Source organism: Prionailurus viverrinus, chromosome B3 (assembly GCF_022837055.1).
Source record: "Prionailurus viverrinus isolate Anna chromosome B3, UM_Priviv_1.0, whole genome shotgun sequence".
NCBI classification, from domain to species: Eukaryota; Metazoa; Chordata; class Mammalia; order Carnivora; family Felidae; genus Prionailurus; species Prionailurus viverrinus.
The window spans coordinates 63,777,519-63,800,141 of NC_062566.1; the positions used below are offsets into that span (position 1 = coordinate 63,777,519).

At 40.7% G+C, this 22,623-nt stretch overlaps 2 protein-coding genes across 4 annotated transcripts in view; one reads left to right on the forward strand and one right to left on the reverse strand.

The window, feature by feature from the left end:
* The window catches only part of FMN1 (formin 1), a 422,489-nt gene that overhangs the window by 23,018 nt on the left and 376,848 nt on the right, over positions 1 to 22,623 (reverse strand). For both annotated transcript variants that reach the window (XM_047863846.1, XM_047863848.1), the window contains 2 exons: positions 12,577 to 12,628; positions 5,730 to 5,879 (listed from right to left, as the gene is read on the reverse strand). In XM_047863846.1, the coding sequence (XP_047719802.1) occupies positions 5,730 to 5,879; positions 12,577 to 12,628 (202 nt within the window). The remainder of the gene's footprint in view (positions 1 to 5,729; positions 5,880 to 12,576; positions 12,629 to 22,623) is intronic.
* LOC125168649 (securin-like) lies at positions 9,621 to 10,658 on the forward strand. Of its 2 annotated transcripts, none has more exons than XM_047863851.1 (3): positions 9,621 to 9,707; positions 9,969 to 10,268; positions 10,500 to 10,658. In XM_047863851.1, the coding sequence occupies exons 1-3, from the start codon at positions 9,621 to 9,623 to the stop codon at positions 10,656 to 10,658; spliced, it is 546 nt and encodes a 181-aa protein (XP_047719807.1). The 2 variants fall into 2 exon arrangements, with proteins under 2 accessions (XP_047719807.1, XP_047719806.1); XM_047863850.1 differs by having other exon boundaries at positions 9,621 to 9,694; positions 9,956 to 10,268.

Here is a 22,623-nt window from a genome sequence, read left to right on the forward strand (position 1 = left end):
CCTGAGCTGAAGTCGGACGCTCAACCGACTGAGCCACCCAGGCGCCCCAGGAAAGGTTCACTCTTAGGCAACAGAAGAAAAGGAGGAGCTATCGAAGGAGATGGAGGACGAGTGATCACGTTCACAGATTTTTATGCAAAAGTAAAATAAATTTTTCTTGTTTAAGCAGTAGTTATTTTGGCCTTTGCTATGGCAGCTGAGGCTTTATCCTTACTGATGCAGGAAGGAGTGTGTGCCAACAAAAAAGACAAAAATGAACATAAACTCTTCTCGTGAGAAGCTAGAGGGGAAAGGAAAGTGATGGAATGACAGTTTCCAGAGGGCAAAGGGTCAAAAGAGATGTTCTAGGTTTTTCTCAAAGCAGTGATCCTGAACTTGTTACCATTTTCAAGTCTACCATCTCCTCTCCTTAGTCATGGGATATTCTGCAGAAGTAGTTTTAAATTTATTGCTTGGGAAATCAGCAGGCTTTATTCTTCATGATTATAATTCTGTTCATAAGTCAGCTCTTTGGGACACTCACTGTTTATTTGTACAGAACTGTCTTCAAATGTGATTTAGAAAAATTCAAAGTTTTGCTAATTAACTAGGGGGTGATTATTTGTATTATTAAAGGAGTCCTTCAAAATACGAAACTTCTTAGCAGTTAAGTGTACACAAATCATTTGACCATACAACAGAGGACTAGGGAAGAGAAAGTTAATTTGTTCGAAGTCACTGTAATGACCATGGCACTGTAATGACATGACTGTAAAATGCATGTCAGTGAGAAAGCAGAATTCAATGAATAAAAATTTTAGCTTATGGAATTTTTTTCCAGGAATAACTTTATCATAGAGAGGAATTTCTGCAATGTCTACACTGTGATCAATGGCTCCTTTGTGGGCTGAGTGATGCCCTGTTTCTAACTCCTGGTCCTAAAGTGACCTGAGCAGGGGGCAGCTGTGAGGACAGCTTTCAGGATAACCCCACAACAGCTCTGAACTCTCTGCTGTCAAAGGTATGGCAATTGTGTAATTAGCAACAATAGCTTCAAGTAATATACCTAAAACAGAAACTCTGTTGGTATTTAGCGTAACTAACCATCCATTCCCCCATAGTGTAAATTATAGCTATATGTGTAATGAAATTTCTTATTTGCATTTTTCATAAAATTCACCAAACTCCTTATTCACTCATTACTTACTGATTATGGTTTTGTTTTGTTTTGTTTTTTAAATGGCACTTTTAAAGTCTGCTTTGGCTCAGGGTGAATTATTTGCCAAGATTTTATATTCCTGGAGTCATGAATCCTCTGAGACTTCTTTACCTTTTGCAAATTCATAGCTTATTTTGTGGGTGGTAGTAGTTTGTAGCCTCTATGTGTGCACGTGTGGGCATGTGTGGGGAATAGTCTTAGGATATCTTAAGTAGTGAAACATTTCTTAAGAAGAGGTCCTATATGGAGCTCCTGGGTGGCTCAGTCGGTTAAGCGTCCGACTTTGGCTCAGGTCATGATCTCACAGCTCATGAGTTTGAGCCCCGCGTCAGGCTCTGTGCTGACAGCTCAGAGCCTGGGGCCTGCTTTGGATTCTGTGTCTCCCTCTCTGCCCCTCCCCTGCTCATGCTCTGTCTCTGACTCAAAAATAAATAAAAAGATTAAAAAAAAGAAGAAAGGGTTCTATATACCAGAATAATTAAATGGAACAAAAAAAGCAGAAAATGAGTAAAGCATAGTCAATAAAAGCAAAAAAAATTAGGTTACCTCCTTGTAATTATGCATATGCTTGGATAATCTGTTGATTTAATAGGTGGAAGAATTGTGTGTTCCAAAAATTCATTGCGTGTTTGGATAGCAAGAGGCACAAATATAAAAGTACATGAAAAGGTAAGATGAGACAAAGCTGCCTCTGAGGGTAAAAAATCTTGATGAACTTTAATAAATCATTAAATGCAATGTTAGGTACACATGAGCAGAGGAAAACATTTTTGTGTGCACACTTAAAAAAGGTTGTCTCTAAGACCAATATTACTACTGAGGGGAAGTACTCCGGGCAGGAGGCAAGTTGGTTAAAGACATTTACCAACCAGAAGGCAATGAAAATTCTCCCTGCTGCACCCTGCCCCTCCTCCCCCAAATCTCTCCCAAGTTCACAGCCAGACCTTGGCTGGAAATGTCTTCTAATACAGTCTCTAATGAGCTGAAGAGCAAAGGTGGGAGGTATTATCTCAGAAATGAAACACACTGTTTCTCAGAGTAGTAGAAAACTATTTTCTGGATTTATAGAGATTTCTAGCTAGAAGAGATCACAGTGAACATTTAATTCCTGCTTCATACAATACATGTATCTAACACATGTGACCATTGTGTGTGCCCCCAGGCAATAAGCGACTGGCCCAAGATTACATAGCAAATTACCAGCATAAAAATGTTGATTTTCAAGTCTCTATATAGAGGTCTTTTTTGCACTACTGAGCAGTGCCTATCAACAGAAGGGGTAAGAGAGGGTCCTGGTACTTTCCACTGCAGCGGTAAGTTCCATCCAGTATTTGGGACAGCATGAGGACGGGTGGGCCACAGACCAAAGGTCTAGGGAGTGAGGCATTCTGGATTTGTGCCTAAACACAGAAGTTGCTCTTTTGCCTAATATTGGCTTAAATGCGAAGGACAATTTAGTGACATTAATATGCCATCACATAGGAGCTTGCTTTTCTACTGATAGAGTTAATCTGCAGGTAAATCACATCGCTGGTGAAATACTATGTCTCCTCTACTCAAACACAGACTTATGTCCTGACACCAACTTAAAGCTATGGTTTAGCATTCACTCACAAGGCACAAAAACACTGGATGTTTTTATATTGTCATTTGTGTGTTTAGAGATTATTCTGGGTTTTATGAGGGGCAGTTGTCACCCTGTTATGAAGCTGTATCCATCTCAATCTTGCATCAAGCTCATGTGTATTGATGGAAACTAAGCAGCACAAGAAGTAAACACTCTATCACCACAGATTGACTACCAATAAGCTGAAGTTCTCAACACTTCCACTTCATTTGGAAGTACATTTATACCTTTGAAAATACTCCTACTTCCCCTTTATTTTTCTTAATGATTTTTGGGATTTTAATTGGCCTTCAAATATAATTAAAAATCCAATAGGCAAAGGACACCTGGGTGGCTCAGTCGATTAAACATCCAACTTCGGCTCAGGTCTTGATTTTGTGTTCGTGGGTTTGAGCCCCACATCAGGCTCTGTGCGGACAGCTCAAGAGCCTGGAACTTGCTTCAGATTCTGTGTCTCCCTCTCTCCCTGGCCCTCCTCTGCTCACACTCTTTCTCTCAAAAATAAACATTAAAAAAAAAATGCAATAGGCAAAATTTCTTTTGATGGAATCCCACACTATAGTTTTTTTTTTTCCTAATAATTCCAAGCTACCAGGATTTCATTTGGTTTTGAATTTCATTTTCATGTTATATTACTGTATCTTGACATTTAGTGTTGTTGGGACTTCTTGGCAAAGACTAATAAAAAATAATATTGAGCATGATTCAATGGGTGTCAAAACAATCATATTGTTTCTCATGTAATTATAATAGAAGAATTCAAGTTAATTTGGTTATTTTCGCCCAATGAATATGTGATTCCAACAGCTTAGCAGATAGAGGACAATCAAAAAAAAATCCTCACATCACAAAGAAACCCTGGATATTAATCGGTTTGTTTAACCGGATGAACAGTCATATACATAATGCGCTAGCATTTCCTAACAAATAGATTTCTGTAAACAAACCACTTCCAAAAATATTTTATGAGCTGTCATTAGCTTCAGAGATGTTTTTCGAGGTTGGCAACCTTGGTGATCCATCTCACAAAAGCTCGGCTGGAATGAAGAGACCCCTGAAATTGCTAAATGAGGAGACCTGAGAAGGGTCCTGTGAAGTCATGACCCTTTCAAGGGGTTGGTTTACAGAGTGTGAAGTAGGCAATTCACCAGCTGCACCCAGGAAGCCGTGCTGGAAATGCTGGTGGCTAGGAGAAAGGGACACTTTGAAGGATGGCTGGAGACCACTGCCCCTTCAGACTCACAATTAGTTCGCTCTAACTTCTATGATAGGGAAAGTCTCCTTAATTTGGACTATAGTTCAATATCTCAACCCAAGATTATTAAGATAAAAAGCAATTAATTACCCTATCTGGTTTTGGGGGGGCATTTTTTTTTTTTTAGGGCTCCAACTATAAGGGCAAATTTACTAAGGATTACGCTTAAAATCTGTGATGGAAGGATCTTAAGCAAAGTGTGTCTATTCAGAACCCACCTCTGGAATGTCTGGCTTTCAGGTGTGGGTGTGGAGAGCTGATGGCCAGCTGATGCCCTGTTAGAAGGATAGGAGCTCAGCTCATACAACAAAACTTGTTCCACAGCAGCTTATTAGCCGAAAAGGCTAAATAAGCAACTGCCGGGTGAGAGCAAGAAGTTGGGTGCCGAGATTTTTAGGGTTCTTTTTCTCCACATTATTATTCATTATCTACTTTCTTAAGAACATCACAACAATTGCTTTGCATCAGTTTATCTACACAATGGATATATTCATTGTAATTCCCGTGTTTTCAAAGAAGTAATGGTGGAGACATACGCTGATAAACATTTTTAAAGGTCTTTGACTTTTTCAGGAAAAAAGTAGGATTTTGAAGAAATTCCTTGAGAAAATATTTTTGACTGTGTCAAAAATCTCTAAACCTTGATCCCTTTAAAAATAGCTTTTAAAGGTGAAAACTATTAGTGTAGTGTGTGTGTGTGTGTGTGTGTGTGTGTGTGTGTATCATGCATACGCCTTGTCTTTGATTACAAAGTAAAAAACAAAAATTATGGAACTTCAGGTCTCAATGTTTAGTGAGATAAGGATGCTAGAATTACATAAACCATTTCCCTTAATTTGTAGAAGTTTTCTGTCTCCTACTCCACTTTGAAGGACACTCTCATACATCTGTTCTGCAGTAGTATAAGCAAGACCTTTTTGAAGTTTAAATGCATGACACCCTTTGTAGAACAGTGGCAACCTGATCAAAACAGCGATCAAGCAGAAATGCTTTTTTTTTTTTTTTCTCCTGATAAACAGGGCCAAATTTAGTCTCTTTCTAGGCAGAACGAACACACACTCTCTCTTTCTCCCTATATTCAGAGGCGAGGCTTTTCTTCTACCCCCCACTAATAAAATCAGGAGGCTGCAACGAGTTTGAGCGGCAAGCAGTTTGATGTCCTCAGCAGGATACGAGGAGTCAGAAGTGGCGCTGTAAATCCAGAGTGGGGCTTCGACACTGTGTTAAGTGTGGCCCGAGTCTCAGAGATTTCCTTTTGATGCAAGTTCAGTATATTAATGGGAAAAGCATTCACTTTTATTTGTCTGTACTGTCTGCGACAGCAAGGCTGCCTCATTTAGCCTGGGCCAACGTGAAAATACACAGAGAAGCAATCTGTTGCAAATTAGCACAGCCCCCCTTTCATTTACTAGCTAGTAATTGGAAGGGGTTAAGAAAGTGTAACTTATCAGATCATGGGAGCATATCTGCTTGTGTGGACAGCATGCCTCCCCCGGATTTCCCCCATGAGCCCCCAGGCAACAATCTTTCCTCAATCTTGATCTGAAAGAAAATACTGATGTGTGTGAAATGTGCACACTTGGGGAGGTTTGAGGCCGCAGTTTCCTAGACTCCTGAGGGGGGTATTGATGACTCCATTAGAACCTTACCTTTCTTTAGATATGGTTTTGCTCTCCCGCTTCCAAATGGTTTTGAAGTCACTGCAGAACTCATACCACACCATAAACACGTAGTTGGGTGTGATCTCCTTCTCACCGGACTTTGGCTTCATCCCAAAGTATCCTACTGTTGTTTCAAAACTGCAACAGGTAGGGGGCAGAAACAGAGAATGAGAAAGTGTCAAAACCATCAGGGCAAGGACGCTGGGGGCATTTCCCACATATTCATTCTCTAAGACAGAAGCCCAGCCTCATAGTGACTGTGGCTTACCCCAAGTCTCAGAAAGTCTATTTGTTCAAACTGACTTTCCATGAAATCCAACCTGATACACCTGGCCACATCTTCTGTGTATGAAAATGAGGATGTAGAATTCCAGGGTCTTCATCTCAATTCCACATCATTTACCAGCTCCTCGCTTTATGTTTAATGATCATATGGATTATAAAGGTGACATATTGATTCTGCAGCATTAGCACTGGTTAGATAGCCCACCGGGAATAATCTGTTGAGTGTTGCATGGAAAATCAAGAGACTATTCTATCCTTATTCTGGCATCTTCTGGCTTCGTAATCTTGGGTCAATCACTCAGCATCAGACTCTCAGTTTTGTCAAGGGTAAAATAAGACTTAAAATAGATGATCTCTGAGAGGATTACATAGTAAAGCTTGATAGGATATAAGAATGCAAACCACCCATGTATAAAAAGAGATAAAACTGAAGGCACAGCAGGGTTTGGATGAAAAACCATCTTTGACCTTAAAAATATGATCTCTAATCCTGTCAGAAAAGGATCCAGGTTTTCCAAAGTAGATTCTCAGGTATCGCTACGAATCTCCTGACCTACCCCATGGAGGCTCATTGCACAGCAGACAGCCGGGGCCTCCCAAGCAGCCCTTCTTGGAGGCGCTAGCTTTGTAGCAGTTTATAGCTCTGCACTTGGTCCCCCACTCCCAGCCCCCACCCACCCAAAGCCTCACAAGCTCATTTGCCATGAGCAAGAACACTTAAATAAATGGCCCCCTTTTCTAGGGTGTTGGAAACTAATCAAAGCAGGAATGGCTGGCCAGGTTTACTACTCAGTGCTCTATCATCTGTTCAGACACAGCGTTGTTTTTTTTTTTGTTTTTTTTTTGTTTTTTTTTTTTTGTGGCCATCCTGAACACTGAGCTTCTAATGGAGCTCTATTCAATGGCAATTGTAAAACCCTGAAGCCCCGTCACTATTACAGAGAATACTTTCATCTCGTTCTCAGTTATTGGGCAATATGTATCTCATAAGATTTTATCACATTTCACAGATGAACTGTTAATTGATTCCATGGCTATGATTAGGTGAGACCCAAGCTGGAGCTGCGGCTCCGAGTCCCATAAATTCTTTGTGCTTCTGTAAAGAATAAATCTGTTTTTAATGCAAATTAAAACTACTGGCCAGGGAATTTTGGCTCCCAGTTATTAAAAGACTGGAAGTGCATAAGTGGAGAAAGGCAATAACTGTGGTAATTTCTTAAGGGACTCTCCTATAATTCCAAACATACATATTTTGGAGCAAAACCAGTAAGGCAAGAAAGTAGCAATGTCCGCTTTCACACCAGACATGACTCCTAACTCTGTGGCAGTCACAATACTGATAAAACCAAATGCATGCTCTATGGCATATGCTTTTATTTCATTCGAAACGAAAATTATATTGACTGTGGAGAGTTACATAACCCACAGGGACAGGCCATGCGTTTCTTATAGAGCCATGGGACTTTAGAATTGGAAGGGACTTATAGGTCAACTTGTCTGATGTTCTCATTCTAGAGATGAGAAAACCGAGACCTGGAAAGATTGAATGACTTTATTCATTGGCAGAGTGGGGCCTACCACTTGGGTCTCTTGATTCCCAATGAAATGCTTTTTCCACTCACCCTTCTGTTGTTCATGTTCGTTGACACAGGCATTTAAAAAATAAAAATAGCTTTTTTTTTCCTGTTACCACTTTATTTATTAAAACAAGTTTTTTTTAATGTTTATTCATTTTTTTGAGACACAGAGACAGAGCATGAGAGGGAGAGGGGCAGAGAGAGAGAAAGAGACGCAGAATCTGAAACAGGCTCTACTCTGAGCTGTCAGCACAGAGCCTGATGCGGGGCTCGATCTAAAAAACCGCGAGATCGTGACCTGAGCCGAAGTCGGACGCTTAACCCGACTGAGCCACCCAGGCGTCCCTCCTGTTACCACTTTAGACACAGTTGCCCCCGATATTTACTCTCCAGGAGAGCACACTGTCATTTTTTTTTCTCTTCCTTATGGTCACCTTCTATGCAGGAACATATTTATTTGTGCATTAACAGAGAAGAGAAAGTCTTCAGAGGAGCAAATTCTCTTCCTATCTTCCAGCAGGATATAGTGAAGAGCACAGAAACTCCAGTCCTTGTGCTTCATGGATCGCCCCAGCACCCCTGGCTTTATCTGGAGTCTAGATCGTGAGACCAAGATATTGCAAATACTTGTGTAGTTTCAGAGAGGGCCAGCGTTGCCTGTCGAGTTATCACAGAGCTTCAGAAAAGCCTGTTATGGTCTTGGGAGCCTCACTTTTTCCATCCTAAACTGGAGCTAACCATGTACCCTCACCGCCTCTCACCCTGGGGATTTGTGAGGCTTTGTTTGCTAACCCTCAAAGGGGATGAAAACTAGAGGAAAGACTGACTTACAGCATTTCCACCCTGCTGTGTATTTCAGAAACTAAGAAAGCAAGTGAACTTCTTCCGAGGAACCAAAGCAAACAAAGTCCCAGGGGATGGCCTGGCTTTGGCACTCTGCAACTTTGACAGAGATGAAGTTGCTCTGAGGCTGTACCTTACTGGACTTCAGTGTTATCCATTTGTTCAAGGGAAAGCTAAAGGTTAGCTTATAAACCTACAACTATGTTATAAGGTCTAGGTCATTGTCCTCCTGAAAACTGTTTCTATTTAGCAACTAGTGGAATTTTCTCCAGTGGACAAAGGGGCAATCATGCTTTCTGAAATTTCTATCTGTCAGCAGATAACTCTAAAATAGCTTTCAATTTTTAGAACACTGATTTCTAATCATATGTTATGTTTTATAAAACTTTTTTTACCTCACCCTGTTCCCTCTTTTCCTCTCTGCTATGATCCCTTATCTGAGGTCTATCTTTTTAATTCGACTAAATATTTTTAGAGTGCAGACAACGATTCTATCGAAGGGCCCATAGCAAAGTGAACTGTTTTATGATGCCAGAGCGGAACACATCCACTTATTGTTTTCCATGCGTGCCTTTAGAAACTGCTTAGGAAAAGCAAATATTCCTTAGCCTCAGAGTAAATTGTTTCTCTTGAGGATAAGACATAAGAATTTACTAAATCTCACATGAATATTGCAACACTGACCACCAACCTCCTTAAACAGTGCGACCAAACAACTGTGGTTTCTACATTAAAGATGGGATCTAACATATTTCATGTATGACATGAAAGCTACGCTACCTTCACCACAAAGTCACGGAAAACGCTGACAACCAGAATTTATGACCCCCCTCAGCATAGCTAATGCACAGCAGCAGCTTCGGCCCCTCCAAGGTGGGCCCCCTTTTCCTTCAAGCAAGAATCTTGAAGAAATATTAGAAATTTGACATCCACCCCGGAAACCAAATTTCTGTTTGGCTGGACACCAATGTGCCCTTGTTGACAGTCTCTTCTGAATATGCAGACTGTTTTCTGTAACACAGACATTCGTTTTACACATAGAGGAAGGGAAGACTTAATACAGGGAAGAGGCCAACCAAGAGGCACAAAAATCTAGGGAACCGCTGCAGGCTGAGTCTTGGAAGAGTCTGGCTGTTGGCTCTTACGTGAGTGAACCGAGAGGTCCTGATCCAGAATGGCTACCCTGATCTTTGTTGATAAGGAAAATGGAGACCCAGGCACCTGTGTGGCTCCCAAGGATGGGCAGAAGCTGCAGTCTAGGCCTCCAGTCAAAACTTTAAAATTTTTTTTAATGTTTATTTATTTTTGACAGAGAGAGAGAGAGAGAGAGCGAGAGAGAGAGAGAGAGAGAGAGAGAGAGAGCATGAGCATGGGAGAGGCAGAGAGAGAGGGAGACAGAATCCGAAGCAGGCTCCAGGCTCTGAGCTGTCAGCACAGAGCCCAACGAGGGCTCGAACTCAGACCGTGAGATCATGACCTGAGCCGAAGTTGGACACTCAACGGACTGAGCCTCCCAGGTACCCCTCCAGTCAAAACTTTAGATGGGAGATCTCAGGTTTCAACACCAGGTGTAGGCAAAATGTCTGATGCTCATGCAGCCTTACCTAAAGCTACCAGAAAGGCTTTGAGAACTGTCAAGAGAGCTACGGAAAATTCAGTAAAGAACGACGGACCTCTCAAACAGAAGCAGCCAAACTTCTCTGCCAAAAAGGTAACTGAGAAGACTGTCAAAGCAAAAAACACTGTTCCAGCCTTGGATGACACCTATCCTGAAATAGAAAAATTCTTTCCCTTCAATCCTTTAGATTTTGAGAGTTTTTTTGTTTTTTTTTTTTTAATTTTTTTTTCAACGTTTATTTATTTTTGGGACAGAGAGAGACAGAGCATGAACGGGGGAGGGGCAGAGAGAGAGGGAGACACAGAATCGGAAACAGGCTCCAGGCTCTGAGCCATCAGCCCAGAGCCCGACGCGGGGCTCGAACTCCCGGACCGTGAGATGGTGACCTGGCTGAAGTCGGACACTTAACCGACTGCGCCACCCAGGCGCCCCTAGATTTTGAGTTTTGACCTGCCTGAAGAGCACCAGATTGCATACCTCCTCTTGAATGGAGTGCCTCTCATGATCCTTGATGAGGAGAGGGAACTTGAAAAGCTGTTACACCTGGGCCCCGCCTTCACCTCTAAAGATGCCCTCTCAACCATGGGAGTCTAATCTGTTGCAGTCTCAAGCATTCTGTCGACCCTGGATATTTAATTGCCACCAGTTTGCTATGACTTAGATATTTAAATTTCTTAGCACTTAATAGTTTGTCTGTTTTGTATTAATAAAGCAATTCTTTAATAAAAAAAAGAGGCACAAAAATCTAAAGACATAATCATGCGATTATTCTGGTTTTCACAGATGATGATGCTTGGATGATAACTGTGACTCAAGAACATGTCTGCACTTAGAAAAATTTAGGATTTGCCTTAATTTCACTTTCATCTGTAGTTTAATTTTTTTAAAAATTTTTTGTTTATTTATTCTTGAGAGAGAGAGTGCAAGAGAGAGAGAGCATAAGCGGGTGGGCAGAGCGAGAGAGGGACACAGAATCTGAAGCAGGCTCCAGGCTCTGAGTTGTTAGCACAGAGCCCAGTGTGGGGCTTGAACTCATGAGCCATGAGATCATGACCTGAGCCGAAGTCAGACGCTTAACCGACTGAGTCACCCAGGCTCCCCCATCTGTATTTTAATTTTACTGGCAATTGAAGGTAGAACAAGATGTTGGTGCTCGTCAAAGCAGAGCAGACAGACCGTCTGTAGGATTTCAGAACTCTTGAAAATTGTGGCTAGACAAGAGGAAATAGTTCATTTCTAGAGTTCGTATATTTGCATTTGATGCACTGCTCTCCTCACACATTTATAAATTTGGTCTTTCTTATAGGCTGTTTCCTAACCCTACCCCTCATTTAATTTTCTAGTCCTTTTAGAACTGGCACCAGCAAAATGTATCCAATTCTCTCTGCTGAATATGAGAATGCCTCAGTATGTTCCCACTCACCCTTTTAAGAGGGAGACATACCCAAGCTGACTAACCTGGTCAAATGACAAAAACTCCGATCGAGAACCAGAGCCAATGCTTATTGGGTGAACTGGATGGTTCCATTCTGCTGTCTATTAAGAGAGAGAAGCGCAAAGAAGAGGCCTGCAGTGGGCAAGGGGTTGAACAGAAGACCTTGGAGATCTTTTCCAATTTCTGGGGTACTTTTCATATATACAGGTCAGTCCCTCCTCCCCACTTGCCCCTTGTTTCCAGTATCGCCTCAGATCTGAGGAAAGACATAAGTCTCTTAGGTGTTTGGTTTAGTTTAGTTGTAATGCTATGAAGGATCACACTGTTCCTAACTTCCATAAAGTGGTTCAGGAGCAGAGAAATAAAGGAGAGGCAGACAGTGTCATGACGTGTATGACACATGTCAACCAATCACTTCTGAACGGTTCTGTGCTCTTTGAGGAGAAATATTCCCAAGTCCTGTCATAGTGCTTTCCCTCCAGCTCCTGACAGAATCTTATTGCTCATGGATGCATAGCCTCAACAAATGGGGCCAAAAGAACGGCCAGTCAGACATTATGCTAAGTAAAATAAGCATGCCATAAAATGAAAAATACTGTATTGATTTCGTTTATATGAGGTATCTAGAGTGGCCAAAGTCTCAGAGACAGGAAGTAGAATAACGGTTGCCAGGAGCTGGGGTGGGGGAGGAGAGTGCGCAGTTATGGTTTGATGGGTACAGAGTTCCATATGGAGATAGTAAGTTCTGGAGATAGATGAGTGATGGTCACCCAGCAGTAAGAATGCACTTAATAATAACAATGATAAAAAGGAACAGCTAGGGGTGCCTGGGTGGCTCGGTTGGTTAAGTGTCCAACTCTTGATCTCGACACAGGTCATTATCTCACAGTTTTGTTCATGAGTTTGAAACCCGCCTGGGGCTCTGTGCTGAGTGCGGAGCCTGCTTGTGATTCTCTCTCTCTGTCTCTCCTTGCCCCTCCCCTGCTTGTGTTCTCTCAAAATCAATAAGTAAACTTAAAAAAAAAAAATGGAACAGTTAGCCACAGAAAGGACTAAGGCCAAGTTAGAGCCACTTACCTTTTCTGTGCATTCTCCAAATGACTTTCTTCCATTTTATGCTCTTTTTTGGCTGCAAGAAAGAAATAATTATTATTAAAACAGCACTTTCTTCCATCATATCTTTTGTGTAATCTTTTCTTTTTAATGGTTATTTATTTTTGAGAGAGAGAGGAGAGAGAAAGGAAGGAAGGAAGGAAGGAAGGAAGGAAGGACGGACGAAAGAAAGAGTATGAGAGGGGGAGGGGCAGAGAGAGACACAGAATCTGAAGCAGGCTCCAGGCTCTGAGCTCTCAGCACAGAGCAGGACGCAGGGCTCAAACTCATGAACTGTGAGATCATGACCTGAGACCTGAGCCAAAGTCAGACACTCAGCCAACTGAGCCACCCAGGCATCCCATGTTTTGCATAATCTTCTAACTTTAATTACCACGTTATCAAAATAATTCTGAATTCAGGGGTTGGCGGCCCAAACCACATGTCCTGGAGATAGCTCCCAATTGGCTATATCTCCCACCCCCACTTTCTTGAGAACAACTATAGCCAATGGTGGCCATATAATTTACTATTCTCACTAGGACATGTCTGAGACTGAAAGAAGGTGATAACTAATAATTACACCTTGATGAAAACATAAATTGCAACAATCCTGGCCAGATTGGTACATGTAGTCACCCCAGCTACAGCTGGCCTCTTTGTGAGCTTTGCCATGTATTTGGCACTCTCCCCACCCCTCCCCAATCATCAGAAACCCTGTACCATTTACAGCACTTCTGCTCAGGTCCAGATAAAATCACCGGAACCTTTGCATGCACTGTCTCTATACCCAGGGACTCCTTTGGCAGTCTGTGGAAGCCTACGGTCTCCTTTCTCAGAATACTGATTTTAAATGTCTTGAAAAAACTACTTAAGACTACTAAGGAAACCCATCATACTGAGATACAACCCTGAATTTAGAGATTAGGAATTTATGGTGTTCTGTGAAACTATTTATTCAGGAGGCTTCATTTTTGGGTAGTGCTTTTATAGATCTCTCTCTAATCAGAAAAATAACACTGTTATACACGATAATAGCACTCTTTCACTTTAAAAATGTCTAGAAGGGGGGCCTGGGAGGCTCCGTCGGTTAAGTATCTGACTCTTGATTTCAGCTCAGGTCAAGATCCCAGGGTCATGGGATCGGGCCCCACATTGGGCTCTGTGCTGATAGCATGGAGCCTGCTTGGGATTCTTTCTCTCCCTCTCTCTCTGCCCCTCCTCCACGCACACTCTGTTTCTAAATAAATAAATAAATAAATAAATAAATAAATAAATAAACAAACAAATAAATAAATAAGCAAACAAGCAAGCTTAAAAATGTCTAGAAAAATAGGCAAGTCGTAATCCATAAAAGCCCTAAGGTTCCTTTCATTGAAGACTACAATGGTGTGGGAGGGAGGGGAAAGTGGATGATGGGCATTGAGGAGGGCACCTGTTGGGATGAGCACTGGGTGTTGTATGGAAACCAATTTGACAATAAATTTCATATAAACAAACAAACAAACAAACGAACAAACAGACTATAATGGTATAAAGTGAATAGGAAAGAAAATCCATCATATCTATTAGGGCCTATGTCATGATACTTCAAGGTAAAAGGTGTTAAAGGATTTTAAAATGCCACTATTTAATTAAGCCTAACTCTGCTATGTACTACCTGTGTCACTGTGGTCAAGTTACTCAGGACCAACTGCATAGTTATTAACTCATCTGTACTATAAGAATAGCCCCAGTGACTACCCTCACACAGCTGTTCTAAAGATAAATGAGATAATACACATCGAAGGCTTAGCACATAAAATATGATCAACAAATGACATGACAGATATTACTAGTATGTCATCATCAACATCATTGATATTAAAACGCAAATTTTATTAAGTTACTCCTCTGCTCAAAACCTTTCAAAGGCTTGTCGTCACCCTTGACATAACCTCTAATATCTTCATGACGTCCCATTCAGCCCTGCAGGTCCGCTCCCTGGCTCCTCTGGGACACCACCTCCTCTTTGCCAAGTTCATTCCTTTCCATACTCGCTGGCCAGCTTGTCGATGCTTGAGTGCACTGAGCATGCGCACTGGGGGTGTCTGCACTTGCTACGCCTCTCTGGGACACCTTGCCTACAGTCTCTGCCTGACTGGCTTCCTTACAGTATTCAGGTCTCAGCTCAGGTATCACCCTCTCTGACTTGACTAAATAAAAGATCACCCCTTGTGGCACATCCCCATCCCCTCGCCCAACTCTCTCTGCCACCACACACTACCCCTTTTCTGCCCAGCCTCTATCTACCTGGTAGACTATTCATTGTCTGATTCATTTATGATAAGACAACTGAATGTAAGCTCCAGGAAAGAAGCAACTTCATCTGGCTTGTCTTCTGCTGAGCCTTAAACATGGGAAGAGTGCCTATATATTCAATAAATTATTTTACTTGACAAATGCACTTATTGGATAAACATTGCTTAAAAAGAAAGAGGCTAGGTTTCCTAAGCATAAAACTTGATATTTAGAATACAAACACAGGTTTAGAGAAGAATGTCAGGCTGAAGTTATTTACTATTATCTCAACGTCCAGGAAATGTCAATTAACAAAACTTCCTAAGTGCTGTGGCCAACCTCGTGAGGCAGAACTCAGGATCGTTAAAGTCCAGCTCTGCCACTTGAGTGTCTGGGACAAGTCACACGTTTCAGCTTCCATCTCTGTAAAATGAAGATGGTAACTCCTCCCTGCACCTACATATGAAGGCTACATGAAAAGGGGACAAGGCTTGCTTGAATCAGAACCTCTGCAGCCAGACCTCTGATGGCTCCATGTCATGTTGAGACCACTGGGGGTTCAAGCTTCCAGTGGGATGGCTGTTTTGACAAAGTTAAATGCTGCTGGAGCATAGGGGAAAGAGCTTGGGCTCTGCAGCAGGTGGGCCCAGGTTGGCTGTGCTCTGTCACGTATTAACCGAAAGACCTTGGGGAAGTCACTTAACTCCTCTGAGCCTTACCCATAAAACTGGAATGGTAAGATCTCCCTTGCAAGGTGGTTGTGACCTTTGGAGGTACTGAACATGAGGGATCAACACACATGAGACACTCAACAACGCAGCCATTTATTATCTGACTGGTGAGAAGCAAATGCCAGTAGTCATTATTCCAGCTGTCTGCCTATGGAAAGAGTACTGCAAAATTTCAAGCAAACGTTCCTTTCTTTCTTACGGAGGTCAACAATACTCTCAATAGAGGGTATTTTTGCTTGTGATCATTTTCAAGTCACATCAGGTGTGCTCTGCCCAGAACCTCACTATTTTTCCCATTTTACTTACAAAGCTGACATCCTTATCAAGGTGCCTAAGCAAGGCTTGTCTACAGGAGGGTGTTCCCTGTGTCAGTCATTTAATTTGCTGTTTCAGCCCTTTTTTTTTTTTTTTTTATCCTCAGGGGGGAAAAAAAAAGAAGACAGAAACTGATGTATAATTTGCAAATACCTGGGAGTCAAAGGGATAGGTGTGAGGGGCTTATGATTTCTCTACTTAATGATAACTGACTTATCAATCTCTGACCTGATTAAACTGAATCACTTCTCATATACTAAATGAAAGATAATGATGCAAGGGGTCTACTTATCAAGGTAATTTTCTGAGAGCAAAGATTCCTTCTTTAACCTCTAGCATCTATGATCTACAATGGGTTCCTTGCATTGCACAGGAAACCCAGGTCTCTGCACTGCACCCAAGTTACCAACTTAAAAGGCAAACTGGATCATGCCATTCCTGTGCTTATGTGTTCATGAGCTTCTTCTCTGTACAGGGTGAAGTACACTCACACTGCACAGTAAGCCCTTCGCAACCTGGCTCCTGCTACTTCCCACTATGTGCCCCATCCTCCTGTCTCATACGACTCTGTGCTGTTCCTGCCACTCAACCTGTTTTCTTGTACCTTTAGCTTTAGGAACACTGTTTCTCCTGCTTTGAATCCCTCCTCCTCCCTGCCTTCTCCTTCCCAAACACCCCCACTGTAAATGTCTTGTTTTCCTTAAAAAACCGAGCTTTAAAGTTACTCCTTTCATGAAGACCTCCACGGGGGCCTTTATCAACTGGTGACCTGTTCTTTCTGTGCAGCCCAACAACACTGTGTTCACATATGTGGGGCACAGTACTGACACCATTTGCTGGCAGTCTGCTTTTCCTAGTAGACTCAGTGTTTCAGGGCAGGAACCAAAATCTATCTCACAATGGAATTTCAGAATCCACTTCTCTCAACTTTAACACCTGGTAGGCACTCCATCTCTCTGACAGATGAATCAACTGAAAGGAAGGGGCCCACACTAGTGGAACACAGTCCCTTATTATCTCCCCAATGGGGAATCAGAGTCCATTTCCTGGCACAGCTATTTATAATATTCATTTTCTGTTTTCAACAAGATAGAAGAGAGTATAAGAGAATCAAAGAGTGAGAGAGTACTGACTTTCATCCTGGTATATCCTATGTTAGATCAATACGTTATATAGAATGACAGATCATAGATACAAATAACATTGACCCTGAGTTTTGTCTGTATTGGACTAAAATGTTCGAATAGAGTGATTATGAAAAATGTAGAGTTTTTAGAAAAAAAATGACACTTCCAGAAAATATTCGGACTATGAACACTTGTCACCTAAATGTACCAAAATATTCAAGGTTTTATCCTCAAGAGGGTGGTATTCATGCACTGAGAGTGGCTGAAGAAGGACGTCACTCTTCAAAGAAAGTGTGGGTTTTATGCCAAAGATAATTAAGTCATATTTATGGATACCCATCTGGGAGGTAGTAAAGAGTGGAATGAGGGAAAGGGATAGAGGTTGGAATATCTTCCCAGTATTCTTTACACAGTCTATTACACTTTAATATACCATGGTTTATGGACCTGACATGGTTGGTATAAACCAACAGGACGCACAGTAAAGAAGCTGTTTTTATTACAGCTCTCCAAATAGAGGAGCCAGGTGATGCTAACAAGGAAACAAAGGGACCGCACTCCACTTCATGTGGTATCCATCTGATGTGAACATGGCAGCCATTTGTCATTTCTTAGAAAATTGCCCTGTCACGCACTTTCTAGGAGAAAAGAATGCTTTCACCAACAGAGGCAACAGCACATGAACACTGGAAAGAGGGATGACTTTTCAATATTTGAGAGGGGAAAAATATACATATGTGGAACCACTGAGTTATGGGGACATCTTATATCTTACATTTTTCCTCTCGGTATACTTGCCCCAAAAGGATGCTATCTGCCTATCTCATCTTCCCGTTTTATTAGTTTTCCTGGTTGTGGTTAAATTAGGATGATCGTTTCTGGTCTGTCATAGAGTTTACATTTGCAAATGTCTAGTTGGATGGTTAACTTAAAGAGCGGGGGCCGTCTGAGGTTTTCTGGGAAAATTGGTGTGAGGCTGGGTAGATGCATGCTATCAAGGTTCCCAGTATATGGGTATAATGTGATTTCTAGGTCACCTGTCTAAGACTAAAGTGGAGTAGAAAACACAGGCTTTTGGTGAAAGTACTAAGAAAAAGACACTGTATCAGAAGACTTTGAAGAGTCCTTTGGAGTCATAAAATCAAAAGAACCCAGGTACAGGGAGTCTTAGAAGTCATTTAGTCTAACTCTCAGGCTGATTGAGTGGGGATCCTCCTGTGTTCAGTCAGACTTTCCAGATCTCATCATTTTCATCATTTTTATCTGCCCTTTTCAGCTGCCTTTATATTCAGCTGAACCTGAATATTCTTATGGGCATCAAAAAAACCTAAATATTGGTATCACCTTAACTTGGGCACTTGGGGCTTTTCTCAACCAAAGTTCTTCATCTGAACTATAGAATGTGGGAAGTAATTTGGCCAGCTATTTTCTAAGTTCCCCCCAACTCATATGTACATAATTTAGGACCATTTTATTTAAAAATTTTTAAGTTTATTTATTTTGAGGGAGTGTGTGTGTGTGTGTGTGTGTGTGTGTGAGAGAGAGAGAGAGAGAGAGAGAGAGAGAGAGAGAGAGAGAGAGAATGAGTGAGCGAGCATGAGCAGGGGAGGAGCAGAGAGAGAATTCCAAGCAGGCTCCATACTGCCAACACAGAGCCCCATGAAGGGCTTGATCTTATAAACCGTGAGACTATGACCTGAGCAGAAATCAAGAGTCAGATGCTTAACCAACTGAGCCACCTGGGTACCCCAAGTAGTACCATTTTAGATGGTAGGGAGGTGTTAATTCATTATACACAATGATGGCAACAGAACTTAATTCTCTCATAAATGGTTGCAAAAAGTGAGTCCTGATACAATCAAGCTTACAAATAACTAATGATCTTAGGTCATTTCCATTTTTATATTTCAAAATGTGGGCATAATATTAAAATACCTCATAAAATATCTTACTGATGTAATAATTTGAATGAGAAAAATCTCCCTGGTTATATAATAAAAGAATTGCATGATTCTTTTATATTCTGTGATGACTGTAATAATTATTTGTGTAGGTGAGGAATATAGTTTAAGAGGTCACAATATAACTCTAAGTGCTCATTAGATTTTGCATCTGGTTTGTTCTTTATAGTAATTATAAAAAAAAGTAAAAATTTTATCCATTCACAACTCTAGAAGGTAATCAGGCTAAGAGTACAATTGGGATCTAAATGAAATAAATTTATCCACAGTTCACAAGTCAACCCACTGTAAAAGCTTTCTAACTTTTTTTTTGGTCTAATAACTTTTTTTTCCCTCACCTTCGATGAGACTTTCACCCCCACAGGTTAAGTTTTCAACCACTCCCCATATGGACACAACACTCAATCTTTAGAATGTAGGAGAATTCTCATTTCTTCATGAGAATTCTTCTCATGAGCATAAGCAAATGCTCATTCTTCTTAAAGGCAACCATTTATTTAGCTGTTAATAGTCTGTGATCTTTTTTCCCCTGCTTTGGTATAGTCCAGTGATGTCCTTCAATTCTGTACAACTATCTGTACACAGCAATTTTTTTTGGCATCAAGGGATGCAGATGCAATTACTTGAGAAAATTCGTAAGACCACATAATCCATAACCTAACTATAACTTAGTCCAACGATTTAATGTTACAGAAATAAGAAAGTGAAATAAGAAAGGGAATGACTCTCCTGTATCTAGGTCTCGACTCATAAGCCAATATAGGTCCCAGGGTTCCCTGCTGCTTCCCAACAGGCTAGATTTCCCTCTAGAATGCTCAAATAGTAAGGTGGTATCTTGAAGTTGCACTAAACGGCACATTTTCCATAGGAGTATATACATCAGAGAGAAAGTGCCAACCAAAATGGAATTTCAGCTTTCATTCTAAATTTCCTGACTCTTGATGCTTCAAAACAGACCATGGGGGTAAAACTTAGAATGATCCAGTGAGAGGCTCATTAACATTAATGGGAGTCAGGTGGATGCATTCTCAAACAGGGCCTGAAATTCTCCATTTTATCTCATCCTGTAAGCCTGTGTATACCTTTAACTTATCAGCATTGGCAGATGTGACATCTCTTTTGAAAAAAAAAAAAAAAGTTTTTACTTGGAGTTATTTTTTCACCAATATTTCTAAACAAACATGCTTATAAAATATAATTTTCACTTAAAGAATATACATAACTCCTGTTTTCTATAGTGTTTACCCTGTTTCCCTGCCATCTTGTTCCCAATGGGAAGGCTCATCCCTTCCACAGTGCTTTAGAATTCTTTCAGAGACCATGTAGGGATAAGTGAACTCTGTGGTCTCATCACTCAGGGAGAAGACACCAAATGAATCATCATTTAGGAAATGTTAGGAATTGCAAAGAAGCTAGATGTAAAAAAGAGGGCTGCTCCCATTTTGTTTCATCAAGAATCCTGATGACATTTCAAAGCCAATGGGGTTCAGAGTCACAAGCCTCTACATAACCATTTGGTGATAAATTGCAGGTATGCTAATATTGAAAGAAGGTCTCCTTTCCCAAACTACTCTGTCCTATCTTGGAATTAGCACTAGCATAAAAGTGTGTAATTTCTGGAAGGTATGGACTATATTTTTAAATTTGTATTCAAAATTTAGCACTTAAGACCATAAACTTAGTGTTTAAAAATCAATTTGTTGCTTCCTTAATTGATGAGAATGACTACAAAAGCAGCTACTAGTTTGAATTTGTAAGCCAGTTTATGAGCAAAATGGTAACAGGCTCCATGCTCATTTTTCTCTCTGATTTAAAGCAGTGCTCTTCAAAAGCAGGGCCTCATCTTTTTTTTTTTTTCATAGCATTTTAGTACTTGATTTTCAACAGATATTTCTTTAAGCACTGCATTAACAAATGGAAAAAAAAATTGGCACCAATTGGGTTCTTTGGGTTTCCCAAAACTGCCTCTGATGACTATCTCTGTTATTTAGGGCCATCATTTAATTCTTTGTATCTCAACTTGTCCATCTGTATACTGGATAAAATGAAACCCTACACCTGAGAACCAGCTACAATAAACCTAAGAAATTACCTAGTGTAAACAAAGTGAACAAAGTTTATAAGTGAACAAAGTTAAATAATGGGGGACCGAATAAATATTGGATTTTATGATAATGGAATAGTGTACTGAACTGTGACCCCTTCAGCCCACCAGTCACAGCTAATGGGATCCAAGGATAGTCAATCCTTGGGCTGATCAACTGCTTAGGAAGCAGTTCAATACAACTGACTGGAATAATCAGGTTGGTGGTCATGGTGGTGATGATGAAGATGAAGAAGAAGGAAGAGGAGGAGGAGGGGGGGAGGAGAATATTCACTGAGTACTGTGTCTCAAATAATGCTAAGGGGTTTACATAGATCATTTAACCTTTTCAACTAATCGGATGAGTTCTACATTGTGGATAACAGTGGAACCAAAGCTTCAAATCACTCCATTACTTTCCAGTTGTTGGCCTTGAGCAAGTTAAGTTTAACTTGTTTTTTTTTTTTTTTTTTTTTTTTTAATTTTTTTTCAACGTTTATTTATTTTTGGGACAGAGAGAGACAGAGCATGAACGGGGGAAGGGCAGAGAGAGAGGGAGACACAGAATCGGAAACAGGCTCCAGGCTCTGAGCCATCAGCCCAGAGCCCGACGCGGGGCTCGAACTCACGGACCGCGAGATCGTGACCTGGCTGAAGTCGGACGCTTAACCGACTGCGCCACCCAGGCGCCCCAAGTTTAACTTGTTTAACACTGAGTTCTCTAACCTATAAATGAAAGTAATAATAGGACCTATATTAGACAGTTGTTGTAATAATTAAATGAGATATTTGTAAGGTGCTCGGCCATCCCACTTGGTACATTAGCTCAGTAAATGTTAATTATTACAATCATTACAACCACTACCACAACAGTTCTAAGTTGCTCAGTGACCTTTGCTTGGTCAATTTTTCTTGGGCTTCCATGAGACTCATTTGAGTAGTTGAGCATCCTGTTTTTCCTTCAGTAACATGTCTATCCCTACAACAAACTCCCTAAGACCTGATGCAAATGCACTAGATCCAAATATCCCACAAATCAGGTTTTCAAAGGGTATCATGGTGATAAAATTCAGAATATAAAGCAGTAAATACAGTGAGACTAAATTATATTACAATGTATGCCACGGAAATAAATTATGTATCTATTAAAAATATCAGAAAGTAATATACCAAAATATTATAGTTGCTATTTCTGCCTTTCTGGCTGATAGGCTTTTTATTTTTCATATGATTCTTTTTTAAGAATTAGCATCATTTAATATAATCAGAAAAAAATAATTGTATTTGGAAGCAGAGGCAGAGCACACGGAAAGTGACTTGCCCAAGGTCATACAACTAACTTGGGGCAAAAAAGAACTTGTTCCTTTACCCATTGTTTTTTTCACTATACCACACTGTTATTCTTTACATGTTCCTGCTTAAGAACTCTAAAACTGTCATATCATTATAGACTAGAAAATTACAGAAATAAGAATTCATAACTGGAAAAACAAGTATTCGAATGAATAAGTTAAATTGAAAGGCATAGTCACCTA

Coding starts and splice junctions, on each gene's coding strand:
- LOC125168649 (XM_047863851.1), top strand. CDS start 9,621: ATGGCTACCCTGATCTTTGTTGATAAGGAAAATGGAGACCCAGGCACC. Junction 9,708..9,968: donor GGCAGAAGCTGCAGTCTAGG/CCTCCAGTCAAA, acceptor CTCCCAGGTACC/CCTCCAGTCAAAACTTTAGA. Junction 10,269..10,499: donor TAGATTTTGAGAGTTTTTTT/GTTTTTTTTTTT, acceptor AGGCGCCCCTAG/ATTTTGAGTTTTGACCTGCC.